General features: G+C 42.4%; 1 protein-coding gene across 1 annotated transcript in view; it reads left to right on the top strand.

The window, feature by feature from the left end:
- Positions 1-15,047, top strand: part of mtnr1ba (melatonin receptor type 1Ba) — an 85,064-nt gene extending 70,017 nt beyond the window's left edge. The window contains exons 2-3 of the mRNA XM_023267782.3: positions 13,466-13,584; positions 13,942-15,047. Coding sequence (XP_023123550.1) covers positions 13,466-13,584; positions 13,942-14,691 — 869 coding nt within the window. The 3' untranslated portion in view covers positions 14,692-15,047. The remainder of the gene's footprint in view (positions 1-13,465; positions 13,585-13,941) is intronic.
- The last annotated feature ends 1,059 nt before the right edge of the window (positions 15,048-16,106 follow it).

Here is a 16,106-nt window from a genome sequence, read left to right on the forward strand (position 1 = left end):
AACCTATCAAGCAGAGGTTTTATCGTCTTCACCCAGAAAAGCACAAGTATCTTGATGCTGAGGTTAAGTATATGCACAGTAATGGTATTGCTAAACCATCATCTTCTAGTTGGGCATCGCCTTGTCTGCTTGTGGCGATGTCTGATAACTCCCCCAGGTTTTGTTCTGACTTTCGGAAGGTGAACAGTGTGACCAAGCCTGATTCTTTTCCACTTCCTCGCACAGAGGACTGCATTGACCAAGTAGGCTCAGCTAAGTTTATGTGTAAGTTCGACCTGCTGAAGGGATACTGGCAAGTCCCACTGTCAAAGAGAACACAAGACATAGCTGCATTTGTTACTCCCACTGGTTTGTATTCGTATACTGTGATGCCATTTGGTTTGCAGAATGTACCAGCTACCTTTCAATGCCTAATGAGTATGGTGGTTGGAGATTTGGAAGATTGTTCGGTGTACTTGGATGATGTTGTCATTTATTCTGATGACTGGGATGGACATTTGGTCTGTATTAAGCAGTTGTTTGACTGCTTGGCTAAGGCACAGTTGACTATCAATTTGGCCAAGTGTGAATTTGCAAAGGCCACAGTGACTTACTTGGGTCGTGTAGTGGGACAAGGCAGAGTGTGTCTCATGCATGCAAAGGTGCAAGCTATTGCGGACTATGTCCCGCCTCCAACTAAGAAAGCACTTATGTGTTTTTTGGGACTGGTTGGCTATTACCGGTGTTTCTGTAGAAATTTTTCTACTGTTGTTGCCCCTCTCACAAACCTATTGAAGGCGAAGGTCAAATATGTTTGGTCACCCGAGTGTCAGAAGGCTTTTGAGGCCGTGAAGGCCCTTATTTCTGATGCCCCTGTGTTGGCTGCGCCACAGTGGGATAGACCTTTTAAACTGGAGGTAGATGCAAGTCATGTAGGAGCAGGTGCTGTACTGTTACAGTCTGATGACTTGGGAGTGGATGAGCCAGTTTGTTTCATTTCAAGGAAATTTAACAAGCATCAGCTGAACTATTCAGTAATTGAAAAGGAAACTAGCTCTGCTTATGACTTTGCAACACTTCAGTGTTTATGTGAGCACAGGTCCCATAATGGTCTATACAGATCATAATCCACTGACCTTTCTCAGTTCCTTACAGTCTCCCAACCAGAGGCTGGTGCATTGGGTCTTGTTTCTCCAGTCTTACTGCCTGGACATCCAACACATCAAAGGGCGAGACAATGTGGTGGCAGACGCGTTGTCTCGGTCTCATTAGTTAGGTTTGTATGTTTTTTTTTGTACTCTGCTGTGTTCCACCTCCTTAGGTCTTCATCTTTCCTCTTAAATTTAGCTTCAAGGATCCAGTTGCTGAGGATGGATGAGGGTGAAATAGGGCTGTTTTGGACACTAGCGGTGAGATTTTTTTCTTATAGTTTGTATGTATTTTGTTAAGGCACTAAGGTGAAGCTATAAATGGAGCGATGATAGAAAGCAGTGACTAATGAAAGTGCTGACTGATTGTTTTGGTGCCAGGGATCCTTTGGGGACACTGACTTTATGGGGTCACACACGCTACTGATCCCCACTAACACACCTCATTATTATGTTTCTTTATCAATAAATAACTTTTTGATTCACTTAAAACCCTCTGTGCATTTCCTCCTTTGTTGCGGCATCCAGACCCTGTCGTGACAACATACAAACAAATTTGAAACTGCTGACTAAGGATAATCGTAAATATAGTAAGATTATTATTCATGTAGTGTAGTGTAGTGTAGTGACATCTGGTTACACCAATCGGAGGTCACCGAAGTTAGTGTGGCATCTGTGTGTAACTTTGCCAAAACCATGTCAGACTCCGTAATTTTCTCTGGACCCGTGTGGTCTGACCAGCGACAATATGTTTAGCTTAGTTTAGTTTAGTTTAGTTTAGTATAATATGTTTATGTTCATGTTGTCGTTTCCGTCGAGGTGGTGTCCATCAAATAATGTAGGCTTTATAGACACTTGGAGCTCTTTTTGGGGAAAACCTGGTCTGATTAGGAGAGACAGCATCCATCCCACTTTGGCTGGTGCAGCTCTCATTTCTAGAAATATGGCTGATTTTATTAGAACTCCTAAAGCATGTGACCACCCAGAGTTAAGACCAGGATGTAGAGTTGTAGTCTTACACACCTCTCTGCAGTTTCCTCAAATCTGTCACCCTCCAGCAATTCAGTTAACTTTATTGAGACTGTCTGTCCCCCGACCACCAAAATTCAATAAATTGAACAAATCAAAAATAAACAAAAGAAATAGTAACCATAAAAATCGAATAAAAATTAATACCACAATTTCAACAGAACGAAGAAACAGGACAATTAAATGTAGTCTGCTAAATATTAGATCTCCCTCGTCTAAATCTCTGTTGGTAAATGATTTGATAACTGGTTTAAATCCTTCTTGTCAGACAGGTTCCAGTTTGTGCATGTCAACAATGACTCTTCTGAGCATACTGAGGTTAATCATGGAGTTCCTCAGGGTTCTGTCTTAGGACCAATACTGTTCACATTATACATGCTTCCTTTAGGCAATATTATTCGGAAGCATTGTATTAATTTCCATTGTTACACTGATGACACTCAATTGTATTTGTCGATGAAGCCAGATGAAACTAATCAGTTAGCCAGACTGCAAGATTGTCTGAAGAACATAAAAACCTGGATGACCTGTAATTTCCTACTGCTGAATTTAGACAAGACTGAAGTCATTGTATTTGGCCCCAGACATCTTAGAAACTTGCTTTCAAAGCATATCTTTACTCTTGATGGCATCCAGTTCTACTGTGAGAAACCTCAGAGTTATCTTTGACCAGGACATTTCCTTTAACTCGCACATAAAACAAATCTGTAGGACGACCTTTTTTCACCTGAGAAATATTGTAAAAATCTGGAACATCCTGTCTCAGAGTGATGCAGAAAAACTAGTCCATGCATTTGTTACTTCCAGGCTTGACTATTGCAATTCCTTATTATCAGGTTGTTCCAATAGCTCTCTCAAACATCTAAAGCTGATCCAAAATGCTGCAGCGAGAGTACTGACGGGAGTTAGCAAGAGAGATCATATTTCTCCTTTTCTGGTTTCTCTTCATTGGCTTCCTCTAAAATCTACAATAGAATTTAAAATTCTTCTTCTGACATATAAAGCTCTTAACAACCAATCTCCATCATATCTTAAAGACCTGATAGTACCATATTATCCTAGCAGAACTCTTTGCTCTCAGACTGCAGGCTTACTTGTTGTTCCTAAAATTTCTAAAAGTAGAATGGGAGGCAGAGCCTTCAGTTATCAGACGCCTCTCCTGTGGAACCAGCTCCCAGTTTGGGTTCGGGAGGCGGACACCCTCTCTATTTTTGAGAGCAGGCTTACAACCTTCCTTTCTGACAAATCTTATAGTTAGGGCTGACTTGGGTGACCCTGAGGGGGTCAGCTGGATTCTTCATTTGCACAACTGACTTCCTCGTCGACATCCCTTAGTTTTGCCCCTAGTTATGCTGCTATAGGCCTAGGCTGCTGGGGGACCTCTCTTGATGCACTGAGCCCTTCTCTAACTTCCTTTCTATTTACTATATATACCGTTATTGCATTGCATTCACTCTGTTTTTCCTTTTGTCCTTTCTCCGAGTGTCCCTGGTCCCAAAGCTGGATGCTTCAGATCTGTGGTTGTTCTCCCACCAACTGGCCTAATCTCCATCTGTGGGATGCTGCTGCTGACCTTCCTCCAGCCCACTGGTTCCAGCTGCCCATTTCCACCATTCTACTCTGCATTGCCCTCACTATACTTGATATGCTCATCTACATACTGTTTGAATTTTACTACCAGCTACATATGTAGTAGATTTAATAACAGAGCCTTACACCATAACCGTAAACTTATGAATCCGTTTCATTGTTTGCTTGTACTTTGTATATATCATCTATGTCACTGTTGTCATACATGTGTGTCATATGTCAACCTCTACTGCCATCTCTCTCCCTCCCACTCCCTCACCCCCTCTTCTGCTTCTGTCTCTCTTATCCCAGCTGGCCAGTGGCAGATGGGTCCCTACATGTGAGCCTGGCTCTGCTCAAGGTTTCTTCCTGTTTAAAGGGAGTTTTTTCTTGCCACTGTGGCCTTAGGGCTTGCTCTGGGGTTCAGGCATATGGGTTCTGTAAAGCATCTTGAGACACTTTGAACTGTAAGTTGCGCTATAGAAATAAAACTGAATTGAATTGAATTGACAGGTTGTTGCATAGCAAATAACTGCACTTCCAGTATTTTTGAAATTGTATGTATATATATATATACACACACACACACACACACACACACACACACATATATTAGTGTTATGGGGGGAGTTGGAGAACCCCGGCACAGACACAGGGAGACTGGCAGACAGGTGAATTAAGGGAAGAGTTTTATTCAACCAGAAAACTAAAACAAATGGAGAACTGAACTGGGAGGAAACAAAACTAAACCGAACTACTACTAACAAACACTATGAATTCAAAAACGGAAGATCACAAAACTAAACTGAAATAACAAAACTAAGCTAAAGAACCAAAAATCCAAGAAGAGCAGGGCGGGCAGAGGGGGTTTGGATTGAGGGACTAAAACAAAGTGATCAGATCAGTCTGGGGTGGCACTAAGGCACGCAAAAAACAAACAAGTCAGAAAACAAAAACAGACAGTTCAAAAGCCAGTCAAAAACAAAACAAAATACTCCAAGGCAGACATGCCACGCTGGCCGGACAGGCAGATGAGGTCGTTCCGGAGGACGACCACGAGGCTGCAGCTCCTCAAAGAGCTGGGGAGCAGGTTCATGGAGACGGAACCACTCTGGAGGCTGGCAACGAAGGAGACGGAACCACTCTGGAGGCCGGCGATGAAGGAGATGGAACCACTCTGGAGGCCGGCGACGAAACCACTCCGGAGGCTGGCAGCGACGGACGAGACGGGGACCCTCAGAAAGCCGGCAGCGGCGGACGAGACGGGGACTCTCGGGAGGCCGGCAGCGGCGGACGAGGCAGGGGCGGGACCCCTTTAGAGGCCGGGTTGGGGACCGACGAAGGTGGGATCCCTCTGGAGGCCGGGCTGGGGACCGACGAAGGCGGGACCCCTCTGGAGGCTCAGGAACAGGGGTGGCCACTGCAAACGGAGGCTCAGGAGCAGGGGTGGCCACTGGAGCAGGGGGTTTGTCAGCTGACACGGGCTCATTCTCTGGGCCTGGGAATAGGACAGCAGACTTGGGGAGAACAGTCTCTTGGCTGGAGGATCCATTGGCTGACAAGGGCTCAACAGTCTCTGGGCCGGGGATGCTGTCAGCTGACACGGGCTCTACAGTCTCTCGGCCAGGGGATTGGTCAGCTGACCAAGGCTCTACAGTCTCTCGGCCAGGGGATTGGTCAGCTGACCCAGGCTGGTCCGAGGCGAACGCGGCGTCGACAGTGTCGACCTGCTCGGGAAATGAGGCAGGGTCAACAGCGTCGACCTACTTGAGAACTGAGGTGGCATCGACAGCGTTGACCCGCTCGGGAACTGAGACGGAGGCGGAGATGACAGCGTCCGTCCCCTCGGAGACGGGTGAGGCGGCGTCGACAGAGTTACTCCCACTGGTGTGTGTATATATATATATATATATATATATATATATATATATATATATATATATATATATATATATATATATATATATATATATATATGCCATTTTTATCGGCATTTTAAAATTGTTTAATTAATTTTTCAATAAACTTTTTCATTTACAGTGAAAGCCAACGTAAGGCAGTTGTTTATCACCCCACCACAACTTATTGGGCTGTTTTCCTCCTACTCCCCTGAATAACTTTCTTTTTTCTTGTGGCTGTCCTATTCACATGGGGGTTTTTTTGTTGTGTTGGAGCATTTGGGAATTCAAAGACGTTTTCATTGTCTGTCTCTTCCTGAAATATCTCACTCAGCTGCTGATGCTGCAGATCTTCCATTTGTTCAGCAGATGGATAACAGAGTTTCAGATGGGAGCTGTGAACATTTCAATGGTCTTCCCCCACTGTCCTCAAGAGCCACCTCATAGGTAAGGGGTCCAAACTGCTGAAGGAGAAGGTCAGTACCTTGTCACTTTGCAAGCTTCACCGTGAAAGATTTCTCAGCTTTGGACATGGGATCAACACATAGCCAGACTCTGTCTGTCTCCTCAAAAGTCATGTTTGTTATAATTCCTTTTCTGCTGCTTATGGGCCAGAGAAAGGTTCTAGGAGACAAAGGTCTTCAGATCCTTGAACTGGGAGATTTTTGAGTAGGCTGCGGAGTCAGGTACAACATCTCGGGGCTGCAGCATTATGTCTGGTGGTCTCTTCAGTGGTCAATGGAGATTGAATTCAGCTGGGGTGACACCTGTGAATTCATGTACAGCTGAGTTTAGGGCAAAACTTAATTCATGAAGGTATTTATCCCACTGCTTGTGTTGGCAGCCAACAAAAGAGGCAATTTTGGTCTTTAGAGTTAGGTTTACTCTTCCTGTAAGATTTGTCTGAGGTTGGTAGGCAGATGCTAATTTGTGTGACAGGTTCCACATTTTGCAGGTGACTTGCAAGATGGAGGAGAAGAACCAGGAGCCTGGGTCAGAGAGGATGTAATCTGGTATACCCCACCTAGTGAAAACTTCTTGAGTGACAGTGTGAGAGATAGAATCAGCTGTGGCTGTCCTCAAGGAGAAAAGCTCTACCCATTTGGAGTAGTAATCCACAAATACAAGCAAGGGAAAGGGACCCATTTAAACCAAACCTGGCATTTCCCAGGGTCGTCCCACAACTGTTTGTTGTAATCTCCCTACTGGTTTGCAGCTGTCTGGTTTGTAGAGTTGACAGACTGACAATTTGTCACATATTGCTTGACATCCCAGCTCATTTTTGGCCAGTAAACCAGATTCTGCATCTTCTGGTAGGTCTTGTACCATCCCAGATCATTGGCCAGAGGGTCTTGGTGGAACAATGTCAGCAACTGAATGCAGGCTCTTGGGTATGTATAACTGGTAAATAGTTTTGTGAGGCAGCTTTACAACCCAGTAGACCATGTCCTCAGATACAGTGAAGATGGTACTGGTGTTCACCTCTATGTCTCCCTTTCCTATAATGTTGTGATATATTGCTTGGCTTTCAGAGTTGTTCTGCTGGGAACTCCACACTGCCTCAATAGTAATAGTTATTTTGAAGAGTTTGGTATGGTAGACACAATGGTGGTACAAATGGAGTCATAAGTAGATGCATCAATATCACTTGGAGGTCTAGAGAGGGCATCCAGAACCGTGTAATATTTGCCTTTCCTGTACTCCACTGTGAATGCGAATTCCAGGAGTCTGAGAGCCAACCAGATCAGTCAGGTACCAGGTTTGGTGGTTCTATATACCCACAGGAGTGAGGAGTGATCTATCACCACTGTAAAAAGGCATCCCTCAAGGTAAATGCACCATTTCTCCACAGGCCATACCACTACCAGACATTAAAGCTCTGTGTAGAGTAGTTCTTTTCAGCTGGGTTCAAACTACGACTGCTGTAAGCCAGAATTTCCTTGTGCCCAAGTTCTGAATGCTGAACCAGTACAGCACTGAGACCTACTTCACTGGCATCAGTGTGAACTAAAAATGGAAGGCTGACATTAGGATGTCCCAGAACTGGGGGGTGAGAGTGATGCGAGGGTGTAGATTCTCCTTTGTCTCTTTGTTTACTTAGTTGTTTTGCCTTTGGTCCTACTGCATTTAGCTTTTGCTTTTCTTTCTCCAGCAGCTGTCCCAATTTGACCAGTTCCTCCACTGTATTGACCCTGTTCCACAGCTGGCTTTCCATATGGGGACTGATGTTCCTGAAGATGGGTTCCATAACAGCGTCCTCTGAAATTTTTGGCTTCCAGTGGCAGCACAAAGAACGATACATAAAAGCAAAATCTTGGATACTCTCATCCTTGCCTTGGAATCATGTGTACAGTTTTTCTGCCAGCTCATCCTCATAATCCTCAGACAGAAAAGCAGAGAGGAATTTTGACTGAAAGTCTGTCCAGGAATATATGTTCACACAGGCAACGCACCACCAACCTCTAGCTCAGGCCTGGCCAACCCGCGGCTCCTGAGCTGCATGCGGCTCTTTGTCCGTTTTCATGTGGCTCTTACGTTCATGTTGAATTTTGTTTTTGTGCTTTTTTTGCGGTACGTGCATCTCATGTACATGCGCGTTGACGCAAATAACTTGGAGGGAAAAATCATTGAGTAGTATAGGCCTACCAAATTCACACTCAAAATGGCAGGGAAAAAATGCACAGCCAAACAAAAATATGAAGATAAACACAAGACGTTTTTAACAGAGTGGGAGATTTTGGGGTTTTTTGTTGAATGTCATGGCAAGCCATTCCACCTTATATGTCAGGCATCATTAGCGCATTTCAAGGCTTCAAATCTTCAGTGGCTCTTCAGTTCACTCCATGCTAACATCGACCAGGAATTTGACTGAACTTCACAAGCACAAGTTGGTCACTTTGAAAGGTCAGGCAGAAAAGCAGACGGTTATTCCAAAAATTTACGAAGCACTCAAAGACCGTAATGCTTGCATTGTATGAACTTGCTTGGAACTTTGCACGGGCTAAAAAGCCATACAATGAAGGGGAATTCATCAAAACATGCCTCAGTGATGTTGAAATCTTGTTTCCTGAAAGTGACAAACTAAAACGAATGGTATCAGACATCCAACTGTCCCGCCACATGGTTAAACATAGAATATCGAATATTAACATGGGTATTGAATCACAGTTGCACTCCGACCTCCAAGCCTGTGAGTATTTTAGTGTCACATTGGATGAGTGTTGTGACATACAAGACAAGCCTCAGCTGGCAATATTTGTACGATGTGTCAAAAGATTGTGTGATCAAAGAAGAACTTCTTGTTATTGTGCCATTAAAAGACAGAACCTGTGGCATAGATGTGAAAGAAACAATGATGGCTGCATTTGTGAAAGCAAATCTGTCCATTTCAAAACTAACTGTGATAGCCACGGATGGAGCACCAGCCATGATCAGATCTGTGAATGGGCTTGTGGGGCTGTGCAAAGCTGACCAAACTTTTCCAAAGTTTTGGAATTTCCACTGCGTCATCCACATGAAGCAACTTGTATCTAAATCATTGAAAATTTTGTGACCCGGTTTCGTGATCTTCAACTGAAAACAGATTACGTTCCTGGTCAACCCATTTAACGCGGAGACGGGCTGTTTGAAAACCCCGCTGGTCACAGGTGAAGCTGCAGCTGAGTTGGAGATGAGCGATCTTCGGGAAGAGGACCAACTGAAACCTGCTTTGAGAGAAGGGACCATTGAATTCTGGAAAAGTCTGCCGATGGAAAGTACCCAAATGTCAAACAGGCTGCGCTTAAAATACTGTCAACGTTTGGGTCAAAATACATCTGTGAATCTGTTTTTTCTACCCTGAAACATGTGAAATCAAAGCATCGATCTGTTCTGACAGACACACGTGAAGGAATTGCTTCAAGTGGCAACAACTGATTATAAACCAGATTTGAAAAGGATTGTTGAGGGCAAGGAATGCCAGACGTCCCAATGGAGCTGTCCTCCATTCTGCCAAAAGTAGGGAACTTAAGAGGAAAATTTCCCATGAATCTGAGAGTCAATGTGAGGACAATGGAGACTCAGTTATTCCAGCCTGCACTGTTGACTGCAAGCATGGTCACTGGGGAAGTGTCATTTGATCATTAGAACCAGTCTGAACAGAGGCATGAACAAGGGCAGACACGCACAGGCTTTGGTTTTTGATTGTGGTCACATCAGTAAGCATGTTTTTCAGATGTTGCGAGCATTTCCAGATCTCAGTCTGTAGGTGACAGACATTATCAGTCATTGGACTAAGAACTTGCTTCATCTCTTCCAGCATCTCTGTGTGGTGGTGCTTCAAATGCCAGTTTAAGGTAGCTGTGAATTGTTCACGCATGTAGTTAAGCTGTTTTTCCACTGATATTTTTAATTGTTGCATTTGTTTCTTGTAACATATTGTGAGTTCTTTTGATAATTCATGTCATGTGAGCTTGAGCTCCTCCTTGTGGCTGTTTTGTTCAACTGTAAGTGATTGGATTTGTTCCAGAATTTTTAAGGACAGAGGTTCCTGTGCTGCTTGTAACCCTGTTGGAGTCCTGACAGTTGTGAAACCTGTACCACCTTGTAGCAAAACAAGTAGAGGAAGCTTCAGGTCTGAGTCCCGACACAAATCCAGGTCCAACAGTTAATATGTAGTTGTAGGTGAACCAGAGATTCGTTTGAGTTCCTGTAACCTTCAAAGGATCAGAAACCCGGACCTTGATACAGAAAGCTCTGGGTGAGACAATGAAGGATTTCCCCAAGATCTCCTTCAAATGGGAAGCCATTGTTTGACCACAGTCAATTCAAGTTATTTGTTTTAATTACTTGTAGATTAAATAAAGAACTAATTTTACCAAACACAGTTTGTCTTTGTTTTTTTTAAATTCAAGCCTGTAGTTTATTTAATCAGGATCTTTATATGTTGGGACCCATTTCTTTATGTAGCGGTTCAACTAAAATAGCTTTTAAGTTCCCTGTCAAACCTCACGAAGGTTAAATGTTTCCATATGATCCTGCTTATATTTGACACAGTACAAAAAAAAACTTGTCACACCAAGACAATAAATTATAACACAAGGTAAATTCCAATCAAAACAAAATAGAAAAAGAACAAAACTTTCAAAAATCATCACTTTCATTTATTATAACAAATGAGGTTAAAGAACAAGGAAATCCACCGTTTTATTAAGTAACTTTTCAATGCGGTCAAATAACCAACACAGATAATCCACTTCGGGTTTTCCAGTAATCCAACGAAAAAGTCAAAACAAGGAAGTTGTATTAACACTGTTCATTCAGAGAGCGAAAAAGTAAGTCAGATTAAGAATTCTGCCATTCAGTTAAGGAATGGAAGAATAAATGAAAAGAAGAGAAGCAGAAACCAACAGAGATTTCGCTGGCCTTTGCCGACTCACGTTTTCTCTGGGACATGTGCTGTGCCACAGTTTCTATTTGTCCATGAAATTCTGAACTCTGACGGGCAACAAGTGACTGAGGACCACGGTTAACTTCACTATTATGCCTGGGCAGGCCAACACACAGAGGATCCGGTCGATCACTGGCATAGCACCGCCATACTGCTCTGGAGGAGGCCAGAAGTAGCGGGGCCGACTCAACAAGAGCACAGAAAACTGAACCATGTTACTGGCTGGAGTGCTGACTGGTCATGGAGGTCAGATGAATGAACAGAACCCTACATTATTCTTTTAACATTCAATACAATATATTTTGGCGATTGCCACAGGATACATGCAAATAAACTTGTAATATAACTAAAAATGTAAGCATATACATTCAGTAGTAAGAAAAGCAAGACTTAGAAATTATGATGTCTTTTTATGGCTGTGACAGAGAGAAAGAAAGTGTCTGTATTTTGTGCACCTTCCACCAACACTTCAGATGAAAGGTGTTCTTTTTCGGTGCTGGTTCTGCTCCTCAGTTCACTACATAAAGTATAAATTAACCTATAATAAAGAGTTAATAAAACTTTTGATGAAAGAAACTTTGCTGATGATGCTAATAAATTCAGACATTTCATTGTTCAAAAAATGAATTTGACTTTCTCAATTTAGATTTTCATTAATTGATTAATTAATTCAATATTTTTGATGCAAATGTTTTGGGTTTTTTTTTTACATTTAGAGAACCATGCATAAATATTTTCAATAAAAATGGATAATAAAGAAGCGGGTAGACTACAATAGCTGTGCTGTTCAGTTCAGTCAGAAATACAGAGATTATTATGTGGGAAATAAAATTGCATTATTGACAAAAAATAAAACAACAAAAAGGATAATACTACAGTCATGTCAATTATATACATGAAAGCTCTGAAATAACAACAATATACAGTCATGGAAAAAATTATTAGACCACCTTTGTTTTCTTCAATTTCTTGTTCATTTCAATGCCTGGAACCACTAAAGGTATATTACCTGAATAATACAAACAAAATGCAGCTGATTACATAATACTTCATGTCCTATTTGACATGCTTAAGCTTAATTGTATTCTCATGGTATATACAGTAAGAGGCCATTTCATGTTATAAGCAGCACTGCACATGCAAAGGTCTAGAGTGGTTTCGTGCTTAGAAGTTCCTGCAGAGATTGTCGGCTCTCACATAATGCCTAAAAATAATTATTTGAAGCCACAAAGGAAGCCATCTTGGCATTGCTGGAAATTGGCATGAGTGAGAGACAGGAAGCAAAAAGACAGCTGTTCATTACACCAAGAAAAAAACAAGCCAAACATGGTGCTACTAAATTGCTAGCTGGTCGCGGCAGGAAACATCTTTCTACCCCACGAGATGACCGTGCCCTCAACCGTTCCTGTGTCAGGAATTGTCGTCAGACCTCCAGAGATTTTAAAAATGAGTGGGCACTGTCGAGAAATGTGACTTGTTTGGCAAGGATAGTTCAAAACCAACTTCTTGAAGCTGGTCTGAAGTCACACAGGGCATGGAAGAAGCCCTTCATCAATGAAAGGCAGAGGAAAGTCCGGTTACTCTTTGCTGGGGATCACAAGGATTGGACTGTTGATGATTGGGCTAAGGTTCTCTTCAGTGATGAATCTAATTTTCATTTGATGCCCACTCCAGCCAACTTACTGGTTAGGAGGAAGCCTGGAGAAGCCTACAAACCAGACTGTCTTGCCCCTACAGTAAAACTTGGGGGTGGATCAGTGACATCTGGGGTTGTTTCAGTATGGGTGGAACAGGTCAAATGTAATTGTGTGAAGGACGAATCAACCAGGTCATGCACAGGGCTACTCTTGAAAACAGTCTTCTTCTTCAATTTTTGTCCAAACAAATGTACTTTTAGGTGTACCAGATAATAAAATGAACAAGAAATTGAAGAAAACAAGGGTGATCTTATAATGTTTTCCATGACTGTAAGTGCAAATGTACATCTCGAAAAGTTTCAAAGTAAAGGTTCACCACATCGAAATTCAAGTTTTGACATTTCCCACCATATGCACGTCAGTTCTTGGGTCACTATTTTTCAAGGTATTAAACCTAGAAAATAAGCTAATACACTAGGAAAACAGTGACACATTTGAGACTGAAATTTTGTCGGGAAACCACTTTAAAACTGCTGCAGCTGTGAAGAACAAAACTCTAATACAAAATATTGTTTGCAGAGATCTTTAAAAAATAGCCAACATGATCACAACACAATGCAAGCCATCAAAATGTTTTTTTCACTATGACAAACCCTTATTAGATTTCAAGCTTTCAACCACAAAATGACTTTGAAACTATTCAATTTCAAAGTCATGAGAATTACAGTTTTAACCTCAGCCTCACGACTCTGTTTCCTCTCCTTCTGTCCTTTACAGGAAATGTGTTTGTGGTGAGCCTGGCATTTGCTGACTTGGTGGTTGCGTTGTACCCCTACCCGCTAGTGTTGTATGCTATCTTCCATGATGGCTGGTCCCTGGGTGAGACCAACTGCAAGGTGAGCCATGACTGCATATCAGAATGAAGACTTGGTTTTGCGGCATTGGTAATTTTAAGGATGAGTTAACCATACATCCCCTCAGCAAGAATGATGAAAAGTTGGCCTACCAGGGGGCTCCTTGAATACTATTTTTTGGGGGGTCAGTGAAGAGTGGTCCTTCTTCATGACCAGTCAGCATGTAATGTACAAAACAAAGAGAGAAAATAACAGCTTAATAAAAATATAAGGAAATATATTAGATGAATATGGATCTAAGGAGACAATGAGCAACTTCCAGATGCTGCGACATGAGTGCAATTATTGACAGTAACTGTTACCTCTCTTTCTCTGTCTCTATTTCTTTATCTACCTCAGGTGAGTGGCTTCCTGATGGGTTTGAGCGTCATCGGCTCCATCTTCAACATAACAGGCATTGCCATCAACCGTTATTGTTACATCTGCCACAGCTTCAGTTATGACAAGCTCTACAGCTACCGCAACACGCTGCTACTGGTGGCACTCATTTGGCTGCTTACAGTCATAGCCATTATACCCAATTTCTTTGTTGGTTCGCTGCAGTATGACCCACGCATCTACTCATGCACATTTGCACAGACAGTCAGCTCATCCTACACCATCACAGTGGTGGTCATTCATTTCTTTATACCGATCACTGTGGTCACCTTCTGCTACCTTCGTATCTGGATCCTGGTCATTCAGGTGAGGCGGAAGGTGAAGTCAGAGGTCCGCCCTCGCATCACGCCTAGTGACCTGAGGAATTTTATCACCATGTTTGTGGTGTTTGTGCTGTTTGCAATTTGTTGGGCACCACTCAACTTCATTGGTCTTGCTGTTGCGATTAACCCTGAAGCAGTGGCACCACACATCCCAGAGTGGCTCTTTGTAGTCAGCTACTTCATGGCTTACTTCAACAGTTGCCTTAATGCAATTATCTATGGCCTGCTGAACCAGAACTTTCGAAGAGAGTACAAACGGATCATTATGTCTGTATGGATGCCACACCTCTTGTTCCAGGAGACATCACGGGGAGGTACTGAGGGGGTGAAGAGTAAACCCTCCCCGGGACTAAATAACAATGAGCAAGTGAAAGGAGAAACTCTGTGAGACTGTTTTCTTCTTCTTTCATTTCCTTATCACCTCTCGTCTGTGTTCACATGTATGGTGCAAACAAACATCTGTGCCAAAGCAATGAACTAATAGTGTGGAAAAGTAAGACTGAAATAATAATGGTGAATGAAATGGCATATGGACTACCGTAGCTGTGTTATCCAGACTTTTAAAGTTAAGGGCTCATCAGTTTTGGTTTATAATGACTTATTTAAATAAGACATGGGCTATTTTTTCAATAGTCCATGGCTAAAACAGATTTTTAGCTAGATCTTCTGTTGCTCAGTAAGTAACCATAGTTGATGAATGTGAGAACAAGTTTCAATGAATAAAGTAAGATAAAAATGGAGAATGCCAAAGGAAATATATATATATATATATATATATACATATATATATATATATATATATATATATATATATATATATATGCACACACACACACACACACACACACACACACACACACACACACACACACACACACATATATATATATATATATATATATATATATACAGTGTTTCCTCTACATTCAATTAGCAGCGATGGGCCACCATTCCTAAATCCTAGCCGCAGCTCCTTCAAATTTCTTTTTTTTTTTTTGTTATTGTCACAAATACACCACCACCACATGTCTCCACCTTCACAGCAGAGTTCTGCACTCTGTCGGGTACTCACGAGTACTAAGGTAAACTGCAGATAGCTATCTGTCTCAGTATCTACTCTTTGATACATCGGGCTATATGATGTTGATGTCGCAAGAGCGAGGAAAGCGAATGCACCTCAACACCTCCACCATGTAGTGTTGTCTGTTGTACACATCGTACTTCAGCCAGCACAGAGCAGCATCATAAATCTGGGCCTCAGAACGGACAGTGAGTTTGTCCTGGTGCAGCATGCGTGTGAGCCGTGTAACGTCCAGTTGCAGGAATTCATCAAGCACCCAGGCACCAGGTTAGAGAGTCAGAGGAGTGTCGTCTTGGAAAATAGGGCAGCGACTTACCGGAGAAAAGTTATTAGCTTAAAATAACTCATAATAGATTTTACAAGTTAAATAGACATTCGCAAAATATTGATGTCCAGCTAATGTTACATAACATATCGGTAGCTTCAGTTAATTGGGGGCGGTGCAAACTCAGTGTCGCTAACGTGAGTAAACGTATCGATAGCATGAAACTAATACACTATGTTGCCAAAAGTATTCGCTCACCCATCCAAATAATCAGAATCAGGTGTTCCAATCACTTCCATGGCCACAGGTGTATAAAATCAAGCACCTAGGCATGCAGACTGCTTTTACAAACATTTGTGAAAGAATGGGTCGCTCTCAGGAGCTCAGTGAATTCCAGCGTGGAACTGTGATAGGATGCCACCTGTGCAACAAATCCAGTCGTGACATTTCCTCGCTC

This window comes from Amphiprion ocellaris, chromosome 7 (assembly GCF_022539595.1).
Source record: "Amphiprion ocellaris isolate individual 3 ecotype Okinawa chromosome 7, ASM2253959v1, whole genome shotgun sequence".
Classification (NCBI taxonomy): domain Eukaryota; kingdom Metazoa; phylum Chordata; class Actinopteri; family Pomacentridae; genus Amphiprion; species Amphiprion ocellaris.